This window comes from Simochromis diagramma, unplaced genomic scaffold (assembly GCF_900408965.1).
Source record: "Simochromis diagramma unplaced genomic scaffold, fSimDia1.1 OVJJ01000031.1, whole genome shotgun sequence".
NCBI classification, from domain to species: Eukaryota; Metazoa; Chordata; class Actinopteri; order Cichliformes; family Cichlidae; genus Simochromis; species Simochromis diagramma.
The window spans coordinates 230,814-252,522 of record NW_024386983.1 but is presented as its reverse complement, the minus strand read 5'-3'; the positions used below and the strand labels follow the sequence as shown (position 1 = coordinate 252,522).

Sequence of the window (21,709 nt, the reverse complement as noted above, 5' to 3'; positions counted from 1 at the left end):
TCCAAATGTGCTTCAGCAAACCTCAAGCAGCTCTGTTTGTGCTGTGGGCGGAGCAAAGGCTTCCTCTGCATCACTCTCGCATACAGCATCTCCTTGTGTAAAGTGCGCCGAATGGTTGAACGATGCACAGCGACTCCATCTGCTGCAACATGATGTTGCAGGTCTTTGGTGCTGGTCTGTGGGTCGACTCTGACTGTTCTCACCGTCGCTTCTGTCTCTCCGAGATGTTTCTTGGTCTGCCACTTCCAGCCTTAACTTGAACTGAGCCTGTGGTCTTCCATTGCCTCAATATGTTCCTAACTGTGGAGACAGACGGCTTAAATCTCTGAGGCAGCTTTCTGTGTCCTTCCCACCATGATGCTGAACAATCTTTGTCTTCAGGTCATCTGACAGTTGTTCTGAGACCCCCGTGTTGCTACTCTTCAGAGGAAATTAAAAGAGGGAAACTTAAATTGACCCCCTTAAATACTCTTTCTCATTATTGTTTTCACCTGTGTATGTAGGTCAGGGGTCACTGAGCTTACCGAGACAATTTGAGGTCCAATAATTAGTTCTGAAGGTTTGGAATCAATAAAATGCCAACAGATTTATGCACCTGCCTGATTTTGTTTAAACAATTCTTGCACACTTTCTGTAAATCCAATAAACTTCATTTCACTTCTCAAACATCACTGTGTGTGTCTCCTGTATGATATATTTAACTGACAGTTTTTATTGTAACAACGATTTATACAGGAAAATAATGACTATGAACAAGGTTAACTTTTGCATCCCACTGTACTGCAGTACACTGAACTATCCACACACAGGCTCACAGCAGTGTAAGACGAGAAAACCTCATCCTTGTTCTCTCAGGACTCTAAAATCTGGATTCTGGAAAACTGAACGTTTCTCCAGCTCTGATTATTTTTACTGTGGCCTTTCGTGACCTCCACAGTGAAGTGTTTGCTATCAGTGTTACTGTCATTTCTGACCAGTTCTCCGTCACGTCCTTGTTCTCCCGGAAGTCCAGCTTTCCCCTTCTCTCCTCTAGTTCCATTACATCCATCCAGACCTGGATGTCCTGGACCTCCAGCAGGTCCCGGGTGTCCCTGGACACACAAACACAAACTGATGCCGAGAGCAGGACATCACTAGGTCACAGCTGACTGAGCTAAGAGGCTGAGAGGGGCGGGGCTTCTTACCGGAACTCCATCCAAACCTGGAAAACCAGGAACACCAAGAGATCCCTGAAACCGTAAACAACAAGCAGACGGTTAAACTGTTCTCCACACAGCTCCTCAGATACCATGTGAGGCCTAACAGAGCTCCGATTGGTCGGGCAACAGAAACAGTATCTCGTCTTCAGAGGGGTGTACTACAAAGCAAACTATGTTTTCAGTTTGGATGGTCTATGTGTAAAGCTCCTCTGGTGTTGTCTCTGAGTGGAGGTGCTCAGCTGACCGAGAGAGCTGCTAACACAGAAAGCCTGACTCTGTTAAAGCTGCGTTGCAGTACAACCCCGAGGGCAGAAACCATGTTCCTTCACCATATGTCCTTTCAGGCCTGCAGCTCCTGTTGGCCCCTCATCGCCTCTCTGGCCTTTCTCTCCTGGAGGCCCCTGAGGACCCGGGAAGCCCATGGGTCCATTAGGGCCCTGCAGACCCAGAGAACCAGGAGCACCCTGCAGGACACAAAGACACCTGTTAATCCTTTAAAAACGGAATAAATCTTAATAGAAAACATGAACAACATCAGGTTTCTATCGAGAGCTCTTCTAGGCCACCTGATCCCGAGGCTCTGTCACTACAGCAAGCACCACTTCTAAAAAATACCAGGACCAATTCTGTTTACATTATACATGCTTCCCTTAGGCAGCATCATTAGAAGACATAGCATACATTTACACTGCTATGCAGATGACACCCAGCTCTATCTGTCCATGAAGCCAGATAACACACACCAATGAGTTAAACTGCAGGAATGTCTTAAAGACATAAAGACCTGGATGGCCGCTAACTTTCTGCTTCGTAATTCAGATCAAACTGAGGTTATTGTACTCGGCCCTGAAAAGCTTAGAAATATGGTATCTAAGCAGATTCTTACTCTGGATGGCATTACCTTGGCCTCCAGTAACACTGAGGAACCTTGGAGTCATTTTTGACCAGGACATGTCCTTCAACGCACATATTAAACAAATATGTCAGACTGCTTTCTTCCATTTGTGCAACATCTCTAAAATTAGAAATATCCTGTCTCAGAGTGACGCTGAAAAACTAGTTCATGCATTTATTACTTCCAGGCTGGACGACTGTAATTCATTATTATCAGGAAGTCCTAAAAACTCCCTGAAAAGCCTTCAGCTGATCCAAAATGCTGCAGCAAGAGTCCTGACAGGGACTAGAAAGAGAGAGCAGATTTCTCCTGTTTTGGCTTCCTGTTAAATCCAGAATTCAAAATCCTGCTCCTCACATACAAGGTCTTAAATAATCAGGCCCCATCTTATCTGAATCCTTATCACTCGACAAACACGAAGCCGACAAACAAACTAAGAGAATTCAACTGTCTGCTCGAATCGGAACTTTTGAAACTGTAAATCATTCTCTGTCATATTAGTTCCTCATTAAATACACGTCACATTAACAAGCTGGCTCATGGTGTAAAGCGTCGCCTGTCAGAAAGTATGAGAACATATAAAACAATCAGGAGCGTAACTGAACCTGAGACGGACTCTTTATGAATCGCAGCACTGATGGCAGAGCGGGTGGACTTCATATGGTTTGATCCAGATGTTGGTCCATTCGAGTCCCACATGTGTAATGCTGTTATCTGACCATTTGAGGGCGGTGTGGCACCAGAACAATGACACCCCCCCACACACACAAACTGCCACGAGGGGTTTGGACTGCTTATCATAAAAGATTCAGAAATGAGTGTGTCAAAAGCACAGCACTGTCCACAGCCACATCCACACATGTGCACAGGAAACAAGGTCAAAGGTCAGATTTACTGCATAGACTCAGCCCCTTGTGGTTCAAACTGAGTAAAAGCAGAGAGCGTTCCAGGATAAAGGGAGCGGCGCGTACCTGTGAGCAACAGGTGCCGTCTTGTCGCCCTCACTTTGTGTACACTTGGTTTGTAAGCCTGTTGTTAAGCTGAGTGATGGCGACCCTCAGTGCAGTTTCACTTTAACGCTCTGCTGCATTTCCAGAGCCTTTTCTTATTTTTATTTCTGGACTTGGAAGTGGAGCCTCAGATAATCATATTAGGGATTATTTCCTTTAGATGATATCGCAAATACAAGAATAGGAAACATGGAGTGTTACTAGCAGGCCGAGGTTTTCACTCACAGGGACGACCGAACACGTCTGAGCTCATTATTAGAAACACGCTTAATATGAAGATGCACCTCTGGACCAGGAGATCCACTAGATCCACTTTAACTACAAGGCTGCGTTTGGGCCATGTGATGAAAACAGATGCTTTTCTGAAACTAGGTCATTCGTTCAGAGGTGTGTAGTTTCCGGCTGAGGAAACATGAATATCTGTGAGGTAATGAGGCCTTACGAGAGCAAAACAAGCATAAAAGCCAAGAAGAACACATGGTGAGCATGTACAGACCGAGTCACCTGGGCAGGTGAGGAGAAGGAGGTCAGTGTGTTTATCGCATGATCTGGCTGCAAAGCTGCATCACAGTAATGTAACTGTAGTGGATCAGGTGTTGCAACAGTGACCAAAATTAGAGTGTTTTTGTTCACAACAGAAGCTGTGGAGACACCAGGTGTCTCCACAGCTTCTGTTGCAACAGTGACCACAGAGTTTTGTAATGACTGTAATGATTCACGTATCTGCACACATCATACAGTTGCTTCCATTTTTACCTGACGTCTTGACTAAAACTCCCCTGTGTCCAGCGTTAGTTAGAGCTCTGTGTTTGTCTCCAACATCGAGATGTTTATGATCCCTGATGTTATCTGACCATTGATCACTGATCAGATACACCAACACAAACTTATTGATACATCTGTGTTTATAATCAAAACCGATTGGTTTGGGTGAATCCGTCGATCCTGTGTGTGTGTCTGTAAGTGTGAGTGTGTGTGTCTGTAAGTGTGAGTGTGTGTGTCTGTGAGTGTGAGTGTGTGTGTGTGTGTGTGTGTCTGTGAGTGTGAGTGTGTGTGTGTGAGTATGTGTCTGTGAGTGTGTGTGTGTGCGCGTGTCTGTGAACCAGGGGCAGTGTACCAGGGGCACGGAGAAAAGTTGTCGTACCATAGGCACGAGGAGTGTGTGTGTGTGTGTGTGTGTGTGTGTGTGTGTGTCTGTGAGTGTGTGTGATGAGATGTGACAGCTGTGATCTCTGTTAGTCCTCTCTCCATCCTCCTTTCTCTTAAACCGCTCAGCGTGAAATCACTGGGACAGACGCCTTCCCACAATCCTCTCTGCCTGTCTACTGCCCCCAGCTGTACAAACACACACACACGCGCACACACACACAGGAGGTCAGTGTGAAGCTGGACATATGCATGTTGTTCTTATTGCTGTTGTTAACTTGATCAGCTGATTGTCATGTGATGTTACATCAGCGGTTTGAATTAATTCATCATAACGTACAAACGAGCCTCAGTCCTGACGACCACGAGCTCTAACAGCAGTTACAGCACAACGCTATCCCGGGCTGGGATAACTGACCTGCGGGGACATGCTCCCTGTTGGGAATAAAGGTCCTTATAATCGGAATCATTTCAATTTAGGGTGAAAACTCAGGTTCAAGGTTCAGTTAAGTGCAAAGAAATTCAAGCAAGTCCTCTGAAGTGATGAAAACATGCATGTGTGTGAGTAATCTGCTGAGTCAGTTTAAGGTAAACAAGTGGTATTTTAACACCAGCACTCCTCAAACAGCTCCTCATTTCACTGTGTGTGTGTGTGTGTGTGTGTGTGTGTGTGTGTGTGTGTGTGTGTGTGTGTGTGTGTCCTGAGCTGCCACTGAAGGAGTCTGAGGTTTGTTGACACTGAAGAGTGTGCAGCTGCGCTGTGGTTCGCTGCTGTTTGTGTGTGTCAGAGTTAGTGGGCGGAGTCTCACCCTTGCTCCCTTGGCTGGGAAACACTGACAGGTGGAGCAGTCCCGCCCACCACATGGCTCAGACAGGTCACCCTGGAAAAAGAGAACAACAATATTACATGACATCACCATGACATCACTGTATCATAATAAGACATCACCTCAGCTCAGCTGACGCCAGCACTCAGAGCTGTGACATCACGTCTGAGGTCAGCGGCCTTTGGTTTGAAACATGAAGCAAAGGAATCGTTTTTCTCTCCGATTCTCAGCCTGTCGCAGCGTCTCTCTCAGCACAGTCTGAGAACCTCTGAGCTCCCGTGCTGGTACATCACTGTAATCACTGTAGATGCAGTAAAGACCAACAAAGAGCAGCACTCGTGTTTATGCTGACCGTGTCACGCACCAGGTTACAGGAGTCGAGGCACAACCATTCATGAGAGCAACAACATAAAGCAGGCTTCAGAGGCAGGAAGGAATAATCTGGTTCAGCTTGTACCTGCAGCTTTGTGTAGCGTCTGAAAGTATTAATCTCCAGCCCTGAAAAAGATGCAGTCCCTCCGACGTCCAGCAGAGGCTCCAGCAGCGTGGATTCCTTCCTGTTTTTTTAGGCTGGGAGGGACCTGCTGTTAGCATATCACAGTTTGGGCCGACGACAGTTTCATCCAGCACATCTGTCTCTCATCTTCATCATCTACGGATTCAAAAGCCCAGCCGAAGCATCCACTCAGTGTCACTCTTCTGTCATCACCTCGTCACTCTGCAGCATTTAGAGTGATTTGTCCTCTTCTAATCTTTTCTTCTAGTACTTCTTAAACGCTACTTGCTTTAGCTTCTTGTGATGATCTTCCCTTGAGTCCCTGATTTTGTTGGTAGTTAAACTTGATAAATACTGCATGAGTGAGCCAGAAAGGGCACAACTAAACCCGTCATTAGTAGGGATGGGTACCGGTATCCGGTGCCATGATGGCACCGGTTCTGACATAAACGGTAGTAACCAGACCGAAAAGCAGCGCACATTTCGGTGCTTTATTTTCCTGAGCTGTCATACACTTTAGATTCTAGCCAATCATTCTACGTTTCCGAGGATAGTAGGCGGGTCCAGGTACGTACGTTCTTTTAGAGCAGAGCTACAGATTAAAATGCCCAAGGCGAAGCGGTCAAATGTCTGGATGTACTTCACAGCAAAAGATGCAAACTCAGCAGCCTGCAACAAGTGCTTTAAGCTGATACTGTGATACTGTCAAAGGAGGTAACACCTCGAATCTGATGAAACACCTGGCGACGCATAGCATTTTGTTAAAAGCCGAGAAATGCACCGTATTTGATAGCTTGCTGCGAGACCTCACACCGAGCACATCTACTGCGGGTGTGGTGCCTGTTATCAGACCCAGAGTTAGCAACATCCCCCAAAAACCCGAAGAGGAGAGTCCTGGCCCCTAGCCCTGCCAGTGTAGCAGAAATGATGAGGATGATGATGCAGCAGCAGCCGTTCTTCTCTGCGTGAGTAGCTTAATGTCGTTCGTGTGTAATTTACGTTGAGTAGGCTAACCACGTTATTACATTAATGCATGTAAGGTGAACTAGCAAACATCATCATAGCTACATGCGGCTGTCTTCTTGTTTGATGGCAGATGCTCCCTTCACTCTGGCCAAAAAGGCTAAAATGACCAAAGAAAAAGTGGAAAACAGTTAAACATGAGAGGTTTTTGGACAAAGTTTGTGTTTTTTCCATTGTTTAAGCACTGCTTCCAGCCAAGAGTGATACCATATATGCCCCATAGCTGCAGAAAAGGCTAACATTGTTATCTTTTTACAAAAAACAGCTGAACATGAGAGGTTTTTGGACAAGGTGTGTGTTCTCCATTCTTTAAGTACCGGTTTGAACACCGTTTAAGCGCCGGCACCGTTTCAAAAGTACCGGTTTGGCACCAGTATCGGATAAAACCTAAACGATACCCATCCCTAGTCATTAGTTACCTTATCCCCTCATTTCCATCAGCCGCTTCTGGTAAACATCTGGAAGAACGTGCAGCTGGATGGCTGAAGAATGGCAAAGGAAGGCTGAAGTGAAGGTCTGTATTTTTGGGGCCATCCTTGGTGTTTGTGCCCATCAGTAAATGTGGGGTTACTGGTGGGCGGAACTTACAAGATGCGCATCCTCGCTTGCAACTCCCTACTTCCATGCTTAGCTCAGTTTTTCCAGGACCTCTTACCTTTCCAAGCCTTTACAGATTCCAGTGCGTAAAAGAGCAACTAGATGATGCAATTAAGCCTTTGGGAGTTCCTGTCTCTGCGCTCAGCTGTGTGTCCCATCAAACTGAACCTCTTCAGCTTGTGGTCTCAAGTTTCACATTGTCTCTGCTCTACTCCGTCTTCTTGGCTTAAACACAGAAGCCACACATCAGGATTACGATGCTGTTAACTGAGAGCTAGCTGAGGAGTGGAGGCGCTGGTTACAGGAGGATGCCTTCATAACCTGGACTGCTCATAAAAATCTATCCTCCTACCTCCAATCAGCTTAAAAGTTCAACTCCCAACAGGCAACAGGTAATTACTTTCTGCTAGGTTCAATTTCATCATCACCTACCGCCCTAAAATATAAAACCTGATGCTCTGTATCTACAGTTCCCTCTCGAAGAAAATCTGCCCACCGTAGAACCGAATCTTGGTGCATCGTGAGCACTGAACACTCAACAGAATGAAGCTGACCCAGGGAGCCCCGGTACAACCAGGGAGCCGCCCCCCTGCTCAGGCCCTGTGTTGAAATATTCGCAGTGGAGCTTACCTGAGTTCAAGTTTTGCTTGAATAAATAAAGAGTTAAACTGACATTGGTCAACTGGGTCTAAGTCAATAACATAGTATTTGTTAGAATGAAAGGACTCAACCTGATGTGTGCTTTTAGACTTGGTTTCTGTCTATTGATGCTCCGACCGCAGCACTGTTTTTATTTTCTGTTCAGACAGTGAGGAATGTAAACACAAGTCAGACAGAAAGACAAGCATCTGAGATTCTCAGGAAGCAGACAGCTGACTGTGTGTGTGTGTGTTTATCAGATCACGTCAGCGACAATCACGCTCCAATTTTTCCTGACCGATTCTTTCAATGAGAACAGATGTTCAGATGTTCAGATTGATGTGACAGAAAAGTGAGATTTAAACTCTAGAACAAGCCAGAGGCTCGTGTTCCAGTGCATTTACAGACACGACCTGTGTGCTCACAGTTAGACGTGTAGATAAACGTGTAAATAAACGTGTACCCTCTGTGACATAACTATTGAAGCAGTACAAGTGCACCTATAAAAATAATCACACCTGATCTTCATTGATCTTAATAAATCGCTCTGTGACCAACCTGTGCACCTTTTATTAAACTACGTGGTTTGAAATTGAGCTCAAATTCAAACAAAAACTATCCTGACTGCAGAGCAGCAATATGAACTTTGAGCAATGGGAACACAACCTCTGGCAAACCAGCCTCAGAGTTTCACAGCACAGTCAGGTCCATTTAGCCAGCTACATGGTTGCTTTGGTCATTTCGCCTCTGTACACACAGGAAACTAATCAAAAACATGCAGACTTTCACACTGAAGGTCTGAAAAAAGAAGTATTGCAATATTATTTTAGGAGCTGCAGTCATTTTATACACAGCTCCCCATTCAAAGGCTCAAAAGTAATCGAGTAGTATCATGGACACAGATGATGATCATTCCCTCATTAATGCATAGAAAATGAATTCAGTTCAATTCATTTATTTATTTATATGGCAGGAAATCATAGTTGCTTCAAGGTGCTTTATACTGAAATTTAGACCCTGCAAGAAAACAAAAGATCCAATATTGTTTGATTGTTTAACTCGACTGCAGCACTTTAAATGAGTTCCACAGAGACGCTAACAAGAATCCATAAACATGTTTGCAGTGGCAAATCTACAATCTGGTCCATCCTTTAAAAAAAGGATCACCCTGAGGTTTGTCAGAAAATGATTTAAGCTGAGATTTAGTCTCACAGAAAGCTGCTCACAGCTGGCACAGATTTAGAGCCTCGCGTCAGCTTATTTGCAGGGTCAGATGAAGATGTGTTAAATAAAACACCCGATTCTACATTAACTCATCAAACTCAACGGAGCCTCCAACCCAAAGCAGAGACGCAACAACAACAACAAAACTCCGGGTTCATCTCCGCGTGGCGGAGGCATGGATTTCACAGCCCTGAGGTTTAAAGCAGGATGGCTGGGGATGGTGAGAACGGTGGGATGACAATATCGACTTTGGACCCCACCCCACTTTAGACGGACGTCGGTCTAATCAATGCGTTTACGTCAATAAACTTTAGAAACACATTTTTTTCCTTAATAAACTTTAATTCCACTCAAAATAAACTGCTGGAATTTCAGGACCACGGACAGCGGCTGAGGATTTCACGGTGACTGGTGCTCCAACAGGTGAGTGGAGGACGTGGTGCTGCCCTCAGACGCCTCACTGACAGGCCCTCACACCAGACTCTTAAGCACATGTTTGTCAGGTTACATGTGCTCTTAAAGCCTCAGACTCACAGTCTCTGTGCCTGTTTGAGAAAATAGGGTTGATGCCATTGGCTCTATGATTGGCCGATTCTTGGACTTGACCAATAGCTGCTCTTCTACAGTGTAGCGCTGCGTGTGCATAAATCCACTCATGTAAGCTACTTTGTTGTTATTTACAACAGATATTAGGGAACATGTGCAGATGAATAGCTGTATTTGTATATATTGTCAGGGTTGCATAGTAACCAGCACAAGGTCGTGAAAACAATCTGTACATGTTTCAAGAATATTAATGTTTCAATATTCCATAAATACTGTTTATGTACATGTGTTCAGTAAAATAACAGAGGATTTGTGATATTGTAACTTGGTCCTGCTTTAAATTAATTTTTTTGTATTTCGGGCTTTTTATGGTCCTCGCTGTCCTCTAGTTACAAACACAAGCGGTCAACTGCACGCTGCAGTTTGCTTTTCTGTTTTCTAATTTGTGATTTTTATTGACAGGACGAACACAACCAGAACATAAATAAGACTGAAAGGCGACCTCATCACAAACAATACGCACAAACCAAATAGACTGAATAATACTTCTGTCACTGCTACCTGAGCCAACGCTGCGACCTTCTGGATTTCTTCCTTGACAAAATGAACACAGGTCGACACCATTCAGTCAAATCGCCTTTAGCTAGTTTCATACCCAGCTGTCTGATTGTTTTTCACCTCACTGTCCTTATATGGCATCACTTTGGCATCACTCTTTGAAGAAGCCTTGAATGTCGAGTTTTCTTCATTTATGAAAGCCAGTGACACAAATCAGTTAGTCGCACAGCGCATGTCATAAAGACAAAAAGACCCGGATGTCCTGTTAATCTGTCCTGCAGACAGAACAGACGTTACCATCCTGGACACCTTGGACAGCACAGGCTAGTATTTACACTCTGACATTCTTTCATTCATCTTCTTCTAGCTGCTGCCTTTACAGGTCACCATGTCCCAGAATCCCCCTCTGTCACACCAACCCTCTTCACCACATCCATCAATCTTCTCTTTTCCTGCTGCTTGGCAGGTCTATCACATCCACATGTGCAAACCATCTCAGGCTCTCCGACTGCCCCTTCATAGACCCAGTGAACATCTGAACAGCTTCAGCTCTGTAACTTCAGCTCAGTCCCTTGCTTTGTTGACCCTCTGCTCCTTCGTCTTTGCCTCTCCTGTCTCCGTCTCATTCAGACACATGTATTCTGTCTTCTTTCGTTCCTCTTCTCTGCAGGATCTCCTCCAACTGCTCTCTGCTCTCACTACAGATCACAGTGTCATCTGCAAACATCATAGTCCACGGATTCTGAACTTACTGGTCGACCCATCTGTCCCTCACGCCTCGCCTCTGTCTCTCTGTCCTCATACTGCAGCACCCTCATATACTTCCTAATGCAGTAGCACAGTTCCTCTCTCAGCAACCAATCACCTGCTTTCTCTGATCTTTCTCTGATCCAAAAAGACACGGTGACACTCCTTCAGTTTGCAGCAGATGGCCCCGCCCCTCCCTGAGCCTGGTTCTGCTGGAGGTTTCTTCCTGTTAAAAGGGAGTTTTTCCTTCCCACTGTCGCCAAAGTGCTGCTCATAGGGGGTCATGTGATTGTTGGGTTTTTCTCTGTATGCAATATTGTAGGATCTACCTTACAGTATAAAGCACCTTGAGGCGACTGTTGTTTGGCGCTGTGTAAATAAACATACTGCCCTCCTGCATGTCTCTCCTTAACACCACACCTGACCAACTTCCTCCCCAATGTCTCTTTGTCTTCTACCTGATCTCCAACCTGTAGGGCATACACACTGATGACATCCAGCATCGACCCTTCAATTCACAGCTTCAAACCCACGATCTCGTCTGACACTTTCTCCACGACACTATTCGCTGTGGGATCAATAAAGTGTCTGTCTATTCACAGACTCCTGTCCTCCTGTGAAATCCCATGTAGAAATCCTACAAACACCCCCGATGTTTGATTGCACTTCGTACTGAAAGATTAAACACAAATGCACTGATGTGGCTGTGCTCTGAGGGGTCATCGGGCAGAACAGTAGGACCTGATCCAGGATGTTCGCTCTTCACACATCCCACACCGAGTGTCCCTGTTGATGTAGTCAGTGTGTTTTTTTTCCTCTGTGGGCCCCAGACAGCGAGTTTCTCAGCAGGCAGCAGTGTTTGTGTTAGCAGCCGCATTCCTGCAGCGTTGTGTAAACGAGGTTATCAGTGAGGCGTGGCTATCAGCAGGAATGTGACTGCTATCACTTTATCTGCTGTCAGGACTTTGTTCTGAACGTCTCCCAAACCATCGTCCTTCCATCCACCTCCATTTATGCTGCACTATCACTACTTACGCTGTCATGACTCTCTGCACTCACATCACCTCTTCATCAGCACTCCGGCTGTACTCAAACCAGCTTCCAGCGTCTTCCATTAATCACCATCCCTCTGTCTGGGGTACCGAGATGAAGGGACTGACTGGATGACCAGAAATCCCGGCCGCTGATTGGCCGGCGCTGCTGCTGTTCCCAGACAGACTGAACCTGGTGACCTCAACGTGACAGGCAGGGTAAAGAAAACAGTCTCAATCTCTACAACATCTGAGGATCCAGGTCTGATCCCTGAGGGACTCCAGAGGACCTGAACAATCAGACCCTGAGCTCAGTCCAGTGTTGTTTACATACAGATGAGGACAAATTATTATGAAATTTAAAGTTTGTCACTTACTGTTTTCTAACAGTCAGGAATTTTTAAACGTCGCATTTCTAAACATGCTCGTTGCCAACTGGGCAACATGCCTCGTTTCTATTTGCATACAATTACAGAAGTATGAACATACAAAGTTACACGGTACAAAACAACTTCAGACTGATGTGCACACAGCTGTGCCATCAACGTCCAAAACAGGCGTTGCTCCAGGTGAAGAACGACGTCCGGAAAACCAAAGTGAACGTCACTGAGCCCTGACTTCAATCCCACTGAAAATCTGTGCGGTGAACTGAAGCCCGAGGTCTATGCAGGAAAACCATCGAGTCTGGACAGCTGCTAAAGAACAATTAGCTGGGATTGTTCAGGAGACGTGAGACTTCTTAAAGCTGCAGCGACCGCTGCCTGTCATTTACTGCGTGAAACACAAATGACTATTAGCTTCATGGGGCTATGCACCCCTCAGGGTCAGATGGCCCATCTCGTCTTCAGCCTGCAGACAGGATCCACCAAACACCTGACGCTGTTAGCATCCTGCCAGGTCATTGGGTTTAGATAATATTCCCTCTTTTTAATAATAATAATGGATTGGATTTATATAGCGCTTTTCAAGGCACCCAAAGTGCTTTACAATTCCACTATTCATTCACTCTCACATTCACACACTGGTGGAGGCAGCTACGGTTGTAGCCACAGCTGCCCTGGGGCAGACTGACAGAAGGCTGCCATATCGCGCCATCGGCCCCTCTGGCCATCACCAGTAGGAGGTAGGGTAAAGTGCCCAAGGACACAACGACCAGGACAGAGAGCCCGGGGATCGAACCGGCGACCTTCTGGTTACAGTGAAGAACACACAAACTGTAGACACCAACAAACCTGCTACACAGTCACTGGTAGTTTTGCATTAAAAAGAAAAATCAGCTTGTAAAATGTAAACCATCACTTTTGTTTTCATCAGGTCTGATCCGGGGCTGCTGACTTTGTGGATCCTCTGCTCACTAATCCTACACTGAGTCCTCCAGCGAAGCCGAGACTTAACTTTCATCAGACATGATTAAACGATTCATCGTCAGGCTGGCGGTAAACAAAACACTAACAACTGTTTCAAATCCTTCAAGAAGAAAAACATTCACTGCTTCAAAGCTGCTTTTTGTTTTTTGTCATACCTGGCGAGGACGCACCGACTCCTGGGGCGCTGATATATCTGCAGTTATGTTGATGTCAGCACCGTTTGATTGGTTTCAGTAATATGGGATCAGCTTTGCTCTGTATCGAGTGCCTTTCTGTATTTCATAGATTTACATGAAACAAACCAAACACAAGGAGCCAGAAACAAAAACAAAAGTGCAAACACTGGAGCCGGGAAAGCAACAGAACAAAAACAGGCTCACGACAGGCACAGGCGGCCAGGAAAAACAGTTCACAAAAAGTTCAGGGGGGCGGCCCGGAGGCTGACGGCACAACAGTCCAAACCCGGGCAGTTCAGGGGGGGCGGCCCAGAGGCTGACGGCCCAAGAGCCCAGAAAACAGTTCAGGGGGCCGGGCAGGCGGGAGGCACCGGCGGCGACGTAGTTCAGGGGGCCGTCCATGACGGCAATGACGTCCAGTCATCGGCCTGGAAAGCGGCTGGACAGGACGTGCAGGACGAGACGGCATGGAGACCTCAGGCGCAGACGAAGCTAGACGGAGTGAGGCAGGACCAAGTGACGCTGAAGGCGAAGACTCGGAGGCCGGGCCAGGCGGAGCCGAAGACTCGGAGGCCGGGCCAGGCGGAGCCGAAGACTCGGAGGCTGGACCAGACAAGGGTGGCGCTGCAGGCGACGGCGTGGGAGCCGCAGGTGGTGGCGCTGCAGTGGAGGCAGGTTGCTGGACGGGCCCCTCGGACCCCCCAGCGTAGGCAGACGAAGGCTCGACGGGCCCCTCGGACCCCCCAGCGGAGGCAGACGAAGGCTCGACGGGCCCCTCGGACCCTCCAGCAGGAACAGGCGGTGGAGTAAATGACTGAGGTGAGAACTGAGCAGGTGACTGAGCTGATAGGTGAGCTAAAGTCTGAGCTATGGAGAGAAGTTTAATATGTATCGACTGTTGTAAAGATGGATGGGTGGGTAAGGGGTAATGGTGGGTAAGGCGGTGGATTAGCAGTAAGCTGAGCTAGTTCCCCTGAGCCTCCAGAACCTGAAGAAAACTGCTGGATGGGCTCACCTGAGCCTCCAGCGAGGTCAGAAACAGGTGCAGGTACCTGCCGAACACCAGCCACTCCCACCCGAGGAGAAGGTACGGGTGCCGGAGCTAACTGGTTCCCGGTCATCCTCACCCTGGGAGCCGGGACAGGCACCGTCACTGGCTGGGCAGCTGCTGTCCCCACCCGAGGAGCTGGTATGGGTGCAGCGACAGGCAGAGGCTCAGCCAGCCTGGACACCAGAGCAGGGACCAGCTGGACCTCAGCCTCCCTCACCTGAAGCACTGAAACAGGTGCAGGGGAATGCAGGGCCCGAGCTGCCCTGGGAGCAGGAACACAACGGTGCGAAGGAGCAGGCTCAGCAAACACAGACTCCTCTAAAATGTTTTTCAGCTTCTTGCCACCACCACGTCTAACAGTCTTAACAGTTTTCACAGTCTCAGAATTTACAGTGTTCACATGATTGTCTTTTTCCAGCTCAGAGGGAGCAGAATGAAAACAGTCATTATAACTCAGCACGGGGAGTGGCTCAGCAGAGACAGAGTGGCGACTGCGTGAGCGTCGCTTTCTCTCCGGGAAGTAGGAGGTGGCGAACTGGGCTGCGAATCCTCCAAAAGACCGGGCTGCGATGAGGAAGCAGAGAGTTTGTGAAGCTCAGAACGTGGCAGACCCAAAAACAGAGCGAAGGACTGCAGCGGAGTGAGTCTAACGTCCGGCGTCACGTAATCTTTCTTCCTCCGCCGCTTAACCCTCTTGTTGGACTGGTAATCCAGGGGTGGAGGCGGAGGTGTAGCGACTGGAGAGAATGAGCACGTGCTCAACCTGAACGCCCGAGGCATAGGCGCCGGCTCGGCCGTAGCCATGGCAGTTTGGAGGCTGCGGGGCCCTCCCAAAGCCAAACGTGACCCATAGAAGGGTGACTGGAGCTCCCGGGCATGCTTAGCCTCCTGCCTCACGCTCTCCTTGAGGAAGGCAGAAACTGCGGGTCGCCGATACCACACGGAGTCTGCTGGGTCCATGTTCTGGTCGCGATCTTCTGTTATGTGACGGCTGTGTGCAGGCAGGAAAAGGACCCAAAGTGCAGACTCCGGAGACAGACGTGAACTCGAAAAACAGCTTTAATGCTGAACTCAAAGTAACAAACTTCCAGAGTACAAACATTAACGCAGGCAGGAAAAACCCAAAACACACAGCATACGTGAGGGTAGATAAGAGTAGATCGCAACAATGACAAACTGAAACAAAGGGCTTAAGTACATAGAGGGAGCAATCAGGGAATGGACAACAGGAGGGAAACACAGCTGGGGCAAATCAGAACTGACGAGACAAGGAAGCGTAAACTGAACACACTGAGATAAGACAGAGACCTTCAAAGTAAAACAGGAACACATAACACAGACTGAACAAAGACACAGACTCACATGCAGGCACTACAACAGAGGGAACAGAGACGTGGGACCAGGGCAGACACAGACAGGACACGGGGATATAGCAGACAGGGGAGACAGCAACTAAGGATTACACAGAGACAAACCATAAGACATCACTCTAACAAAAACCCAAAGACTAGAAATTATAAATAATATAATAAAGTCAAAAACCCTGGGTCAACAACCCAGGCATCCTAACAACCTGTAATGCATCACTGTCCCGAAGCTCCACATCAAAATTTGCATTAAATTAAAATACCAGTACCAAACAGCTAAAGGCCCAGTGGCAGCATACAGGTCGGACTCATCAGAACAACAAGCAGAGGTTGAGAAAGCACAGTGATCATGTAAAAAGACAAAAGGAAGTGAAATTATGTGAAGCCGTGTATTTCCTGCAAACAGCAGAATAAAACAGTCCGTCTGCACCTGGATACAGAAGCACAGCTGTGAGATCGTCATTGCACAGCTGGAGGGAAATTTAAACACTGGCTTCAAGCTCAGTGACGACAGCACAGCCCAACTATTGGCCAGGACATCTGATGATGTCATCCCACCAATGATTCATCTTTACATCATATGACAACTTCCACACCGTGGTCTGCGATTTGACCAATAAGAGCAGAGATACTTTAACCATGGAAACAAGCTAATGGACAGAAAACTTGTTTCAGCTGACTCGATTTGATGACATCACACACTAGTGAAAGACAACAAGCTGTGATTGGCTGGTGGCCAACGTTTGCTGGACCAGACTGAAAGGGCTTATAAAGGCAGAGGTGGACTCACCCCGAGAGCTGCTGGCAGGGCTTTGAGTACGATCAGGAGGCACCTGAAGGAGAGAGGACACAGGTGAAGCATGAACACAAAGGAATGATAAAAAACGTTGATCCACAGTGATGGATCAGCGTTTTCACAAAGCCCCAACCAGCTTAAACAGGCAGCAGCTATTAAACTATGAAATGCACCCACACTCAGGGTTCCCACCAACACTACGAAACTGTATGGCAGGCCTGTACTCCAGGCCTCGAGGGCCGGTGTCCTGCAGGTTTTAGATCTCACCCTGGGTCAACACACCTGAATCACACGATTAGTTCATTACCAGGCCTCTGGAGAACTTCAGGACATGTTGAGGAGGTCGTTTATCCATTTGAATCAGCTGTGTTGGATCAAGGACACATCTAAAACCTGCAGGACACCGGCCCTCGAGGCCTGGACTTGGTTTATAAGCTAAGATGTAAAACGCATACTGACACCACAGTTCATATGAAGAAAATAGTCTATGGTTTGTAATCTATGGTTAAAAGAGGGTGATGAGGTGGAGCAAGACGTAGTGTGCTTAAACTTAATCCAGGCATCCGTACCTCGCATCTGAGCATGCATCACCCAAACACTCAGGCGGAGTTACAGACGTGTGTAACATGTCAGCAACTCCAGTTAGCTGAGGTGAAGCCTAGCAGACAGCTAGCAGATCCAAACACCTGTGTCACCATCCACCTGTCAGCCAAAGAGGCCACGCCCCTAAACTTTAAACCTTCTTACATATTAACCAGGTGAATCCTAAAAACATTCTTCTATTGTACAGGTGTTATGAAGGAGGACATTATCCACAGAGACAAACAGTTTGTGTATCAGGCTGCAATCATGTTTATTTCTGCTGTACAGTTTTAACATGGGAGTCTATGGGGGCTGACTCACTGCTGCCTCTGCTGGACGTCAGAGAAACTGCAGCTATTGGGACTGTAGAGTCGGTGTCTTTTGTCACTGTAACATTGTTACACGTGTTGCATGAGTTGTGCTGCTGTTTGCACATGAACTCATCTTCATCGTAAAAGAATTTAGTGTCATGTTACCAAAGACCAGACTGTCAGCAAAAGATTCAGTCATGGAAACTTAAACTTAACAGACGTGTTCACGTGTGCGGTTTTATTTACCAGAGCAGATTGAGACCACAGGCATCAGAGCAGGAAGTCAGCAGCATATTGCCTTCGGCTCAGAGGAAGTCCCTCCTGCTACACTCTGACTCCACCTCCAGCCGGTTCTCGGCCTGTGAGGACACTCCGACGCTGTTGGTCGTCCTGCAGGAACAAAGACAAACTGAGGCTGAAGATGATGAAGGTGAAACCACACACACCTGACCAGGATCAAGCCGTCAGAATAAAAGTCGTAATAATAATAATGATGTAATATTAACCCTCACCCCTTTCATGTGAAGCTCACATGAAGCTGGTTATTAACTTAGTGAGCTGAAAGCCTGCTTCGTTAGTTTGAGTGAATCCAGACACCAGGAAGATATCCCAGGTGTGTTAAACTCACTTCCTGGTACAGGCCTCTCAGCTGTGTCTGTTTGTGAGTAACTTCCTGCTTGGACAGCCAATCAGGACTTCGAAACTTTGTGTTTGAACTGCACATGGACAGCAGCCCACGCTCCCCACAGTCATGTTCTTTAGAGGATGCTGATGCTAAGAGCAGCAGCAGGTGTGTCTGGACGTCAGCCAATCAGAGAGCTGTGTCTCTATAACCTGTCAGCCTCTTACTGCTCCCTGATTGGCTGCTATGACTATGATGTTGTATATGTTGCAGGTGTTAAGATAAAGTTAGAACTGAGAAGCTTCTCAGTTCTTCTTCAGGAGCTTCTGTGATGCATATTTAATGTGATGAAAGTTGCTCTAACAGCATCATGAGCTCCATCATCTCTTGCCTCTGAAACTGAGGGTTTCAGTAACCTCCGCCTGCAACAGCCCGACCGAACCAAGCTGCTGCAGCGCCCGCTCACAGAGCCAGACAGCAGGAACGATCCGTGTCAGTCACCGAGTTCCTGCAGGAGGCTCGTAGCTAACAGCAGCCTCGGAGCTTCGAGCTCCACGGCGTGATGCTAACAGCACAAACAGCTGTTCGTCATGCTAGCAGCACAAACAGCAGTTTGTGATGCTAGGTGATGCTAGCAGCATGCTAGCAGCACAAACAGCTGTTCGTCGTGCTAGCAGCACAAACAGCTGTTCGTCGTGCTAGCAGCACAAACAGCTGATGCTAGCAGCACAAACAGCTGTTCGTCATGCTAGCAGCACAAACAGCTGATGCTAGCAGCACAAACAGCTGTTCGTCGTGCTAGCAGCACAAACAGCTGTTCGTCGTGCTAGCAGCACAAACAGCTGATGCTAGCAGCACAAACAGCTGATGCTAGCAGCACAAACAGCTGTTCAGTTTAAACTCTGTTCAGAAGTTTCATTCAAACGTTTCAAAAGACAAAAACTGCGAAACGAAGCAGGAGAAAAACAAAAAGTATCATCAGAAACTGAGAACGACCACAGACAGAAGGTTCACGGGACAGGGTGAACGACCAGAAAGGGAAAGGAAGCAAAGAGAGGAAGTAAGCCTTCAAAGTAAAACAGGAAGTAACTAAAAGACAGTTTGAAATGTCTTTGTGTGTGCTGCAGTTCAAAAATGAAAACTCAGACACAGAAAAAGACAAATTTACAGTTGCTTTCATTTTGCGATCATTTCTCAGCTCTTTGTATGAAACATGTGAAATAAGTAAAATCCAGCAAACTCAGAAATGATGATCATCACATGACTGCGGCGAGCCTCCCCAGCGGTGCTAACCTTAGTGATTAGCTTTGAGCACACGGGTATTTTTCAAATCGCAGCCTCTTCTCTGCGTTCGAGCCTTTGTCCAAACGTAAACGATGTTTTGGATCATTGAAAACTGAGATTTTTAAAAACTCTGTTTCTGTGTTTACGTGTGGACGAGGAAAACAGAGATTTAGTCACGAAGCATCAAAGGTGTGCAACGCGTTACTGTTTCACATCATTGAATTTCTACATTGATACAGACAAAACACTGCTGCTGATAACCTCAGTTACTGTCCCTCTGTTTACAACAACTGCTTCTATGCGCCATCTTTACGCTTTCCCTCCCAGGCTTCTAGACTTCTGATTGGCCAACATTTCTACGCAGTTAGGATTATATCACCACCTGTTGCTTTGGCATGTTCTTGACAGCGTTTCACTTTGTTTTTCAAGTTTGGGATTTAAAAAACAAAACAAAAACAGAAAATCTGTTTACAAAAATGTCCTGTACATGTGGACGTAGTGTTCCGCTGCCATCTTTTACATACAGTCTATACACAAGTCCTGTTTTTGCACATACTGTAAAACAGAAATGTGTTTTAATATTTGATGGATTGTCTTTATGGTATTTACAGTCTGATAAATTGATCTTGTGAAAGGAACAGCATGTTTAGGGAAAGTCCAGTTCTGATTCTCCAGACCGGGTCCCTCAGGCTGAGCCCAGAACCACCACCCAGGGAAGGTGGACCTGCCACAGCCGGGGCGAAATCTGCTTGAAGTAAACGATCTGGATCAGCCCCATCGATCCCTTCACAGCTACACGTTTTAAAGCACATGAATCGGCATCTGCGCCAAATCCGCTAATTAACAATTAACGCAGAAGCACGTGGACTTTAATGCTCATAGTGCACTGCGGTTTGCTGCGTGCAGATGTAAGGAAGTATCCTCACCGAACTTCAAGTATAAATCACCACAGAGTAAAAGTACTCGAGTACTTCTCCTCATTAACGTTATTTACCTGGATGACGTGCTCAGACATTCAGACTCTAATAGGCGGCTAATTAACAGCTGACTAACCATAATCAGCTGACGGTGATCGATCGGCAGCCCGATACCCAACCAAACGGTCACGTGAGTTTTCCTACCTGAAGCTGTCACTGTCCGGAGCTTCACGCGCTTTTCATGTCGCTGCAAACCTGAGCACAACTTCGCAGGAGCGCACACACAGCAGACAGGTCAAGCTGCAGCGCACAGCAACAACAGCACTTCCGGCATCCTGCGCCTGCGTGCGGTGCTGCTCCGTCCAGGTGTGTAGACAGCTGCACGCTAACAGCCTGCTGACACACCTGAGCTTTCTGCTTCACTTTGATGAAATCAAATCTGTCTTAATCCTGAAATTCGCGCCAGTTTGGCTCATTTATTATTCACGTGAGCTTTCTCGTGCACAGCTCGTGCAGGAGTGCCTGCAGCTCCTCAGCTTCACCCTCAGGTGCTGCACTCGCAGCTCCTCCCCCCTCCTCACACCTGAGGCTTTTATGGGTTTGTGAAGCACTTGTTTCAGGTCTCCAGTCTTCCAGGCGCGTTGTCCTCAAAGCTGAGAGGATGCTGCCTCTGCATCAGCTACACCTGCTCCTCCACCATCACAGGTCTCCTTCCTTTCAGCATCACCTGTTTATTCACTGTCATCAGCTGATCCTGTGTGAACGTGCTCTTTAACCGCCACCTCCTTTCTTGTTTTTGACCTTTCATCTGAGAGAAACCCTGAAATACAGTTTTTATGCTTTTCTTTTCTCTCATATTAATAAAACGCGTGATTTTTGTCTGAGAGCAGAAACTTTAAAATTACAAATGTTTTCCCACCAGGAACAAACTCAACCACCACGAAGATTTCTTAATAAAAGGATGGAGCTGTGACCAGATTTCCTTCAGGGCCAAGGTTTTATTTTGAAGGTCACGGCGGAAGTCTCGTGCTGAGTGTGACTGTGTGGCTCCTGTGTCGTCGGGCTGAGCTTCCATCCGAGAGCAGCTGCTGTGTCCGGGCTCCGGCAGGTGCGAGGACCCTCTTCTGGAGTGAAGCGGACCTGAGCACAATCCGGGACCCGAGCCGAGCCGAGCCGAGCCGTCGCGGCTGGAGGCAGCTGCCCGCCCGCCTGCATGGAGCCTCTGGCCGCCCGGAGGCGCAGGATCCTCCCGCTGCTGGTCCTCTGGAGCTGCCTGAGTGCGGCCGTGCACGGGGAGA

The 21,709-nt window shown here is 47.2% G+C and overlaps 2 protein-coding genes across 5 annotated transcripts in view; one reads left to right on the top strand and one right to left on the bottom strand.

Moving 5' to 3' along the window:
• Positions 1-681: 681 nt before the first annotated feature.
• LOC120738420 (collagen alpha-4(IV) chain-like) lies at positions 682-20,728 on the bottom strand. 2 transcript variants are annotated; one of them, XM_040039638.1, is made up of 7 exons: positions 20,616-20,728; positions 17,835-17,978; positions 16,690-16,732; positions 5,060-5,131; positions 1,529-1,663; positions 1,185-1,229; positions 682-1,091 (listed from the first exon to the last, which is right to left on the bottom strand). In XM_040039638.1, the coding sequence occupies exons 2-7, from the start codon at positions 17,879-17,881 to the stop codon at positions 852-854; spliced, it is 582 nt and encodes a 193-aa protein (XP_039895572.1). In that variant the 5' UTR covers positions 17,882-17,978; positions 20,616-20,728; the 3' UTR covers positions 682-851. The 2 variants fall into 2 exon arrangements, with proteins under 2 accessions (XP_039895572.1, XP_039895574.1); XM_040039640.1 differs by lacking the exon at positions 20,616-20,728 and adding an exon at positions 20,489-20,580.
• The window catches only part of col4a3 (collagen, type IV, alpha 3), a 45,113-nt gene continuing 40,666 nt past the window's right edge, over positions 17,263-21,709 (top strand). The window contains exons 1-2 of one of the 3 annotated variants that reach the window (XM_040039632.1): positions 20,996-21,116; positions 21,334-21,709. The exon at positions 21,334-21,709 is cut by the window's right edge and continues 2 nt beyond it. In XM_040039632.1, the coding sequence (XP_039895566.1) occupies positions 21,625-21,709 (85 nt within the window). In that variant the 5' untranslated portion in view covers positions 20,996-21,116; positions 21,334-21,624. Of the gene's footprint in view, positions 17,317-20,995; positions 21,117-21,328 lie in introns of those variants that run through there. The other 2 variants (XM_040039634.1, XM_040039633.1) reach the window with 2 other exon arrangements.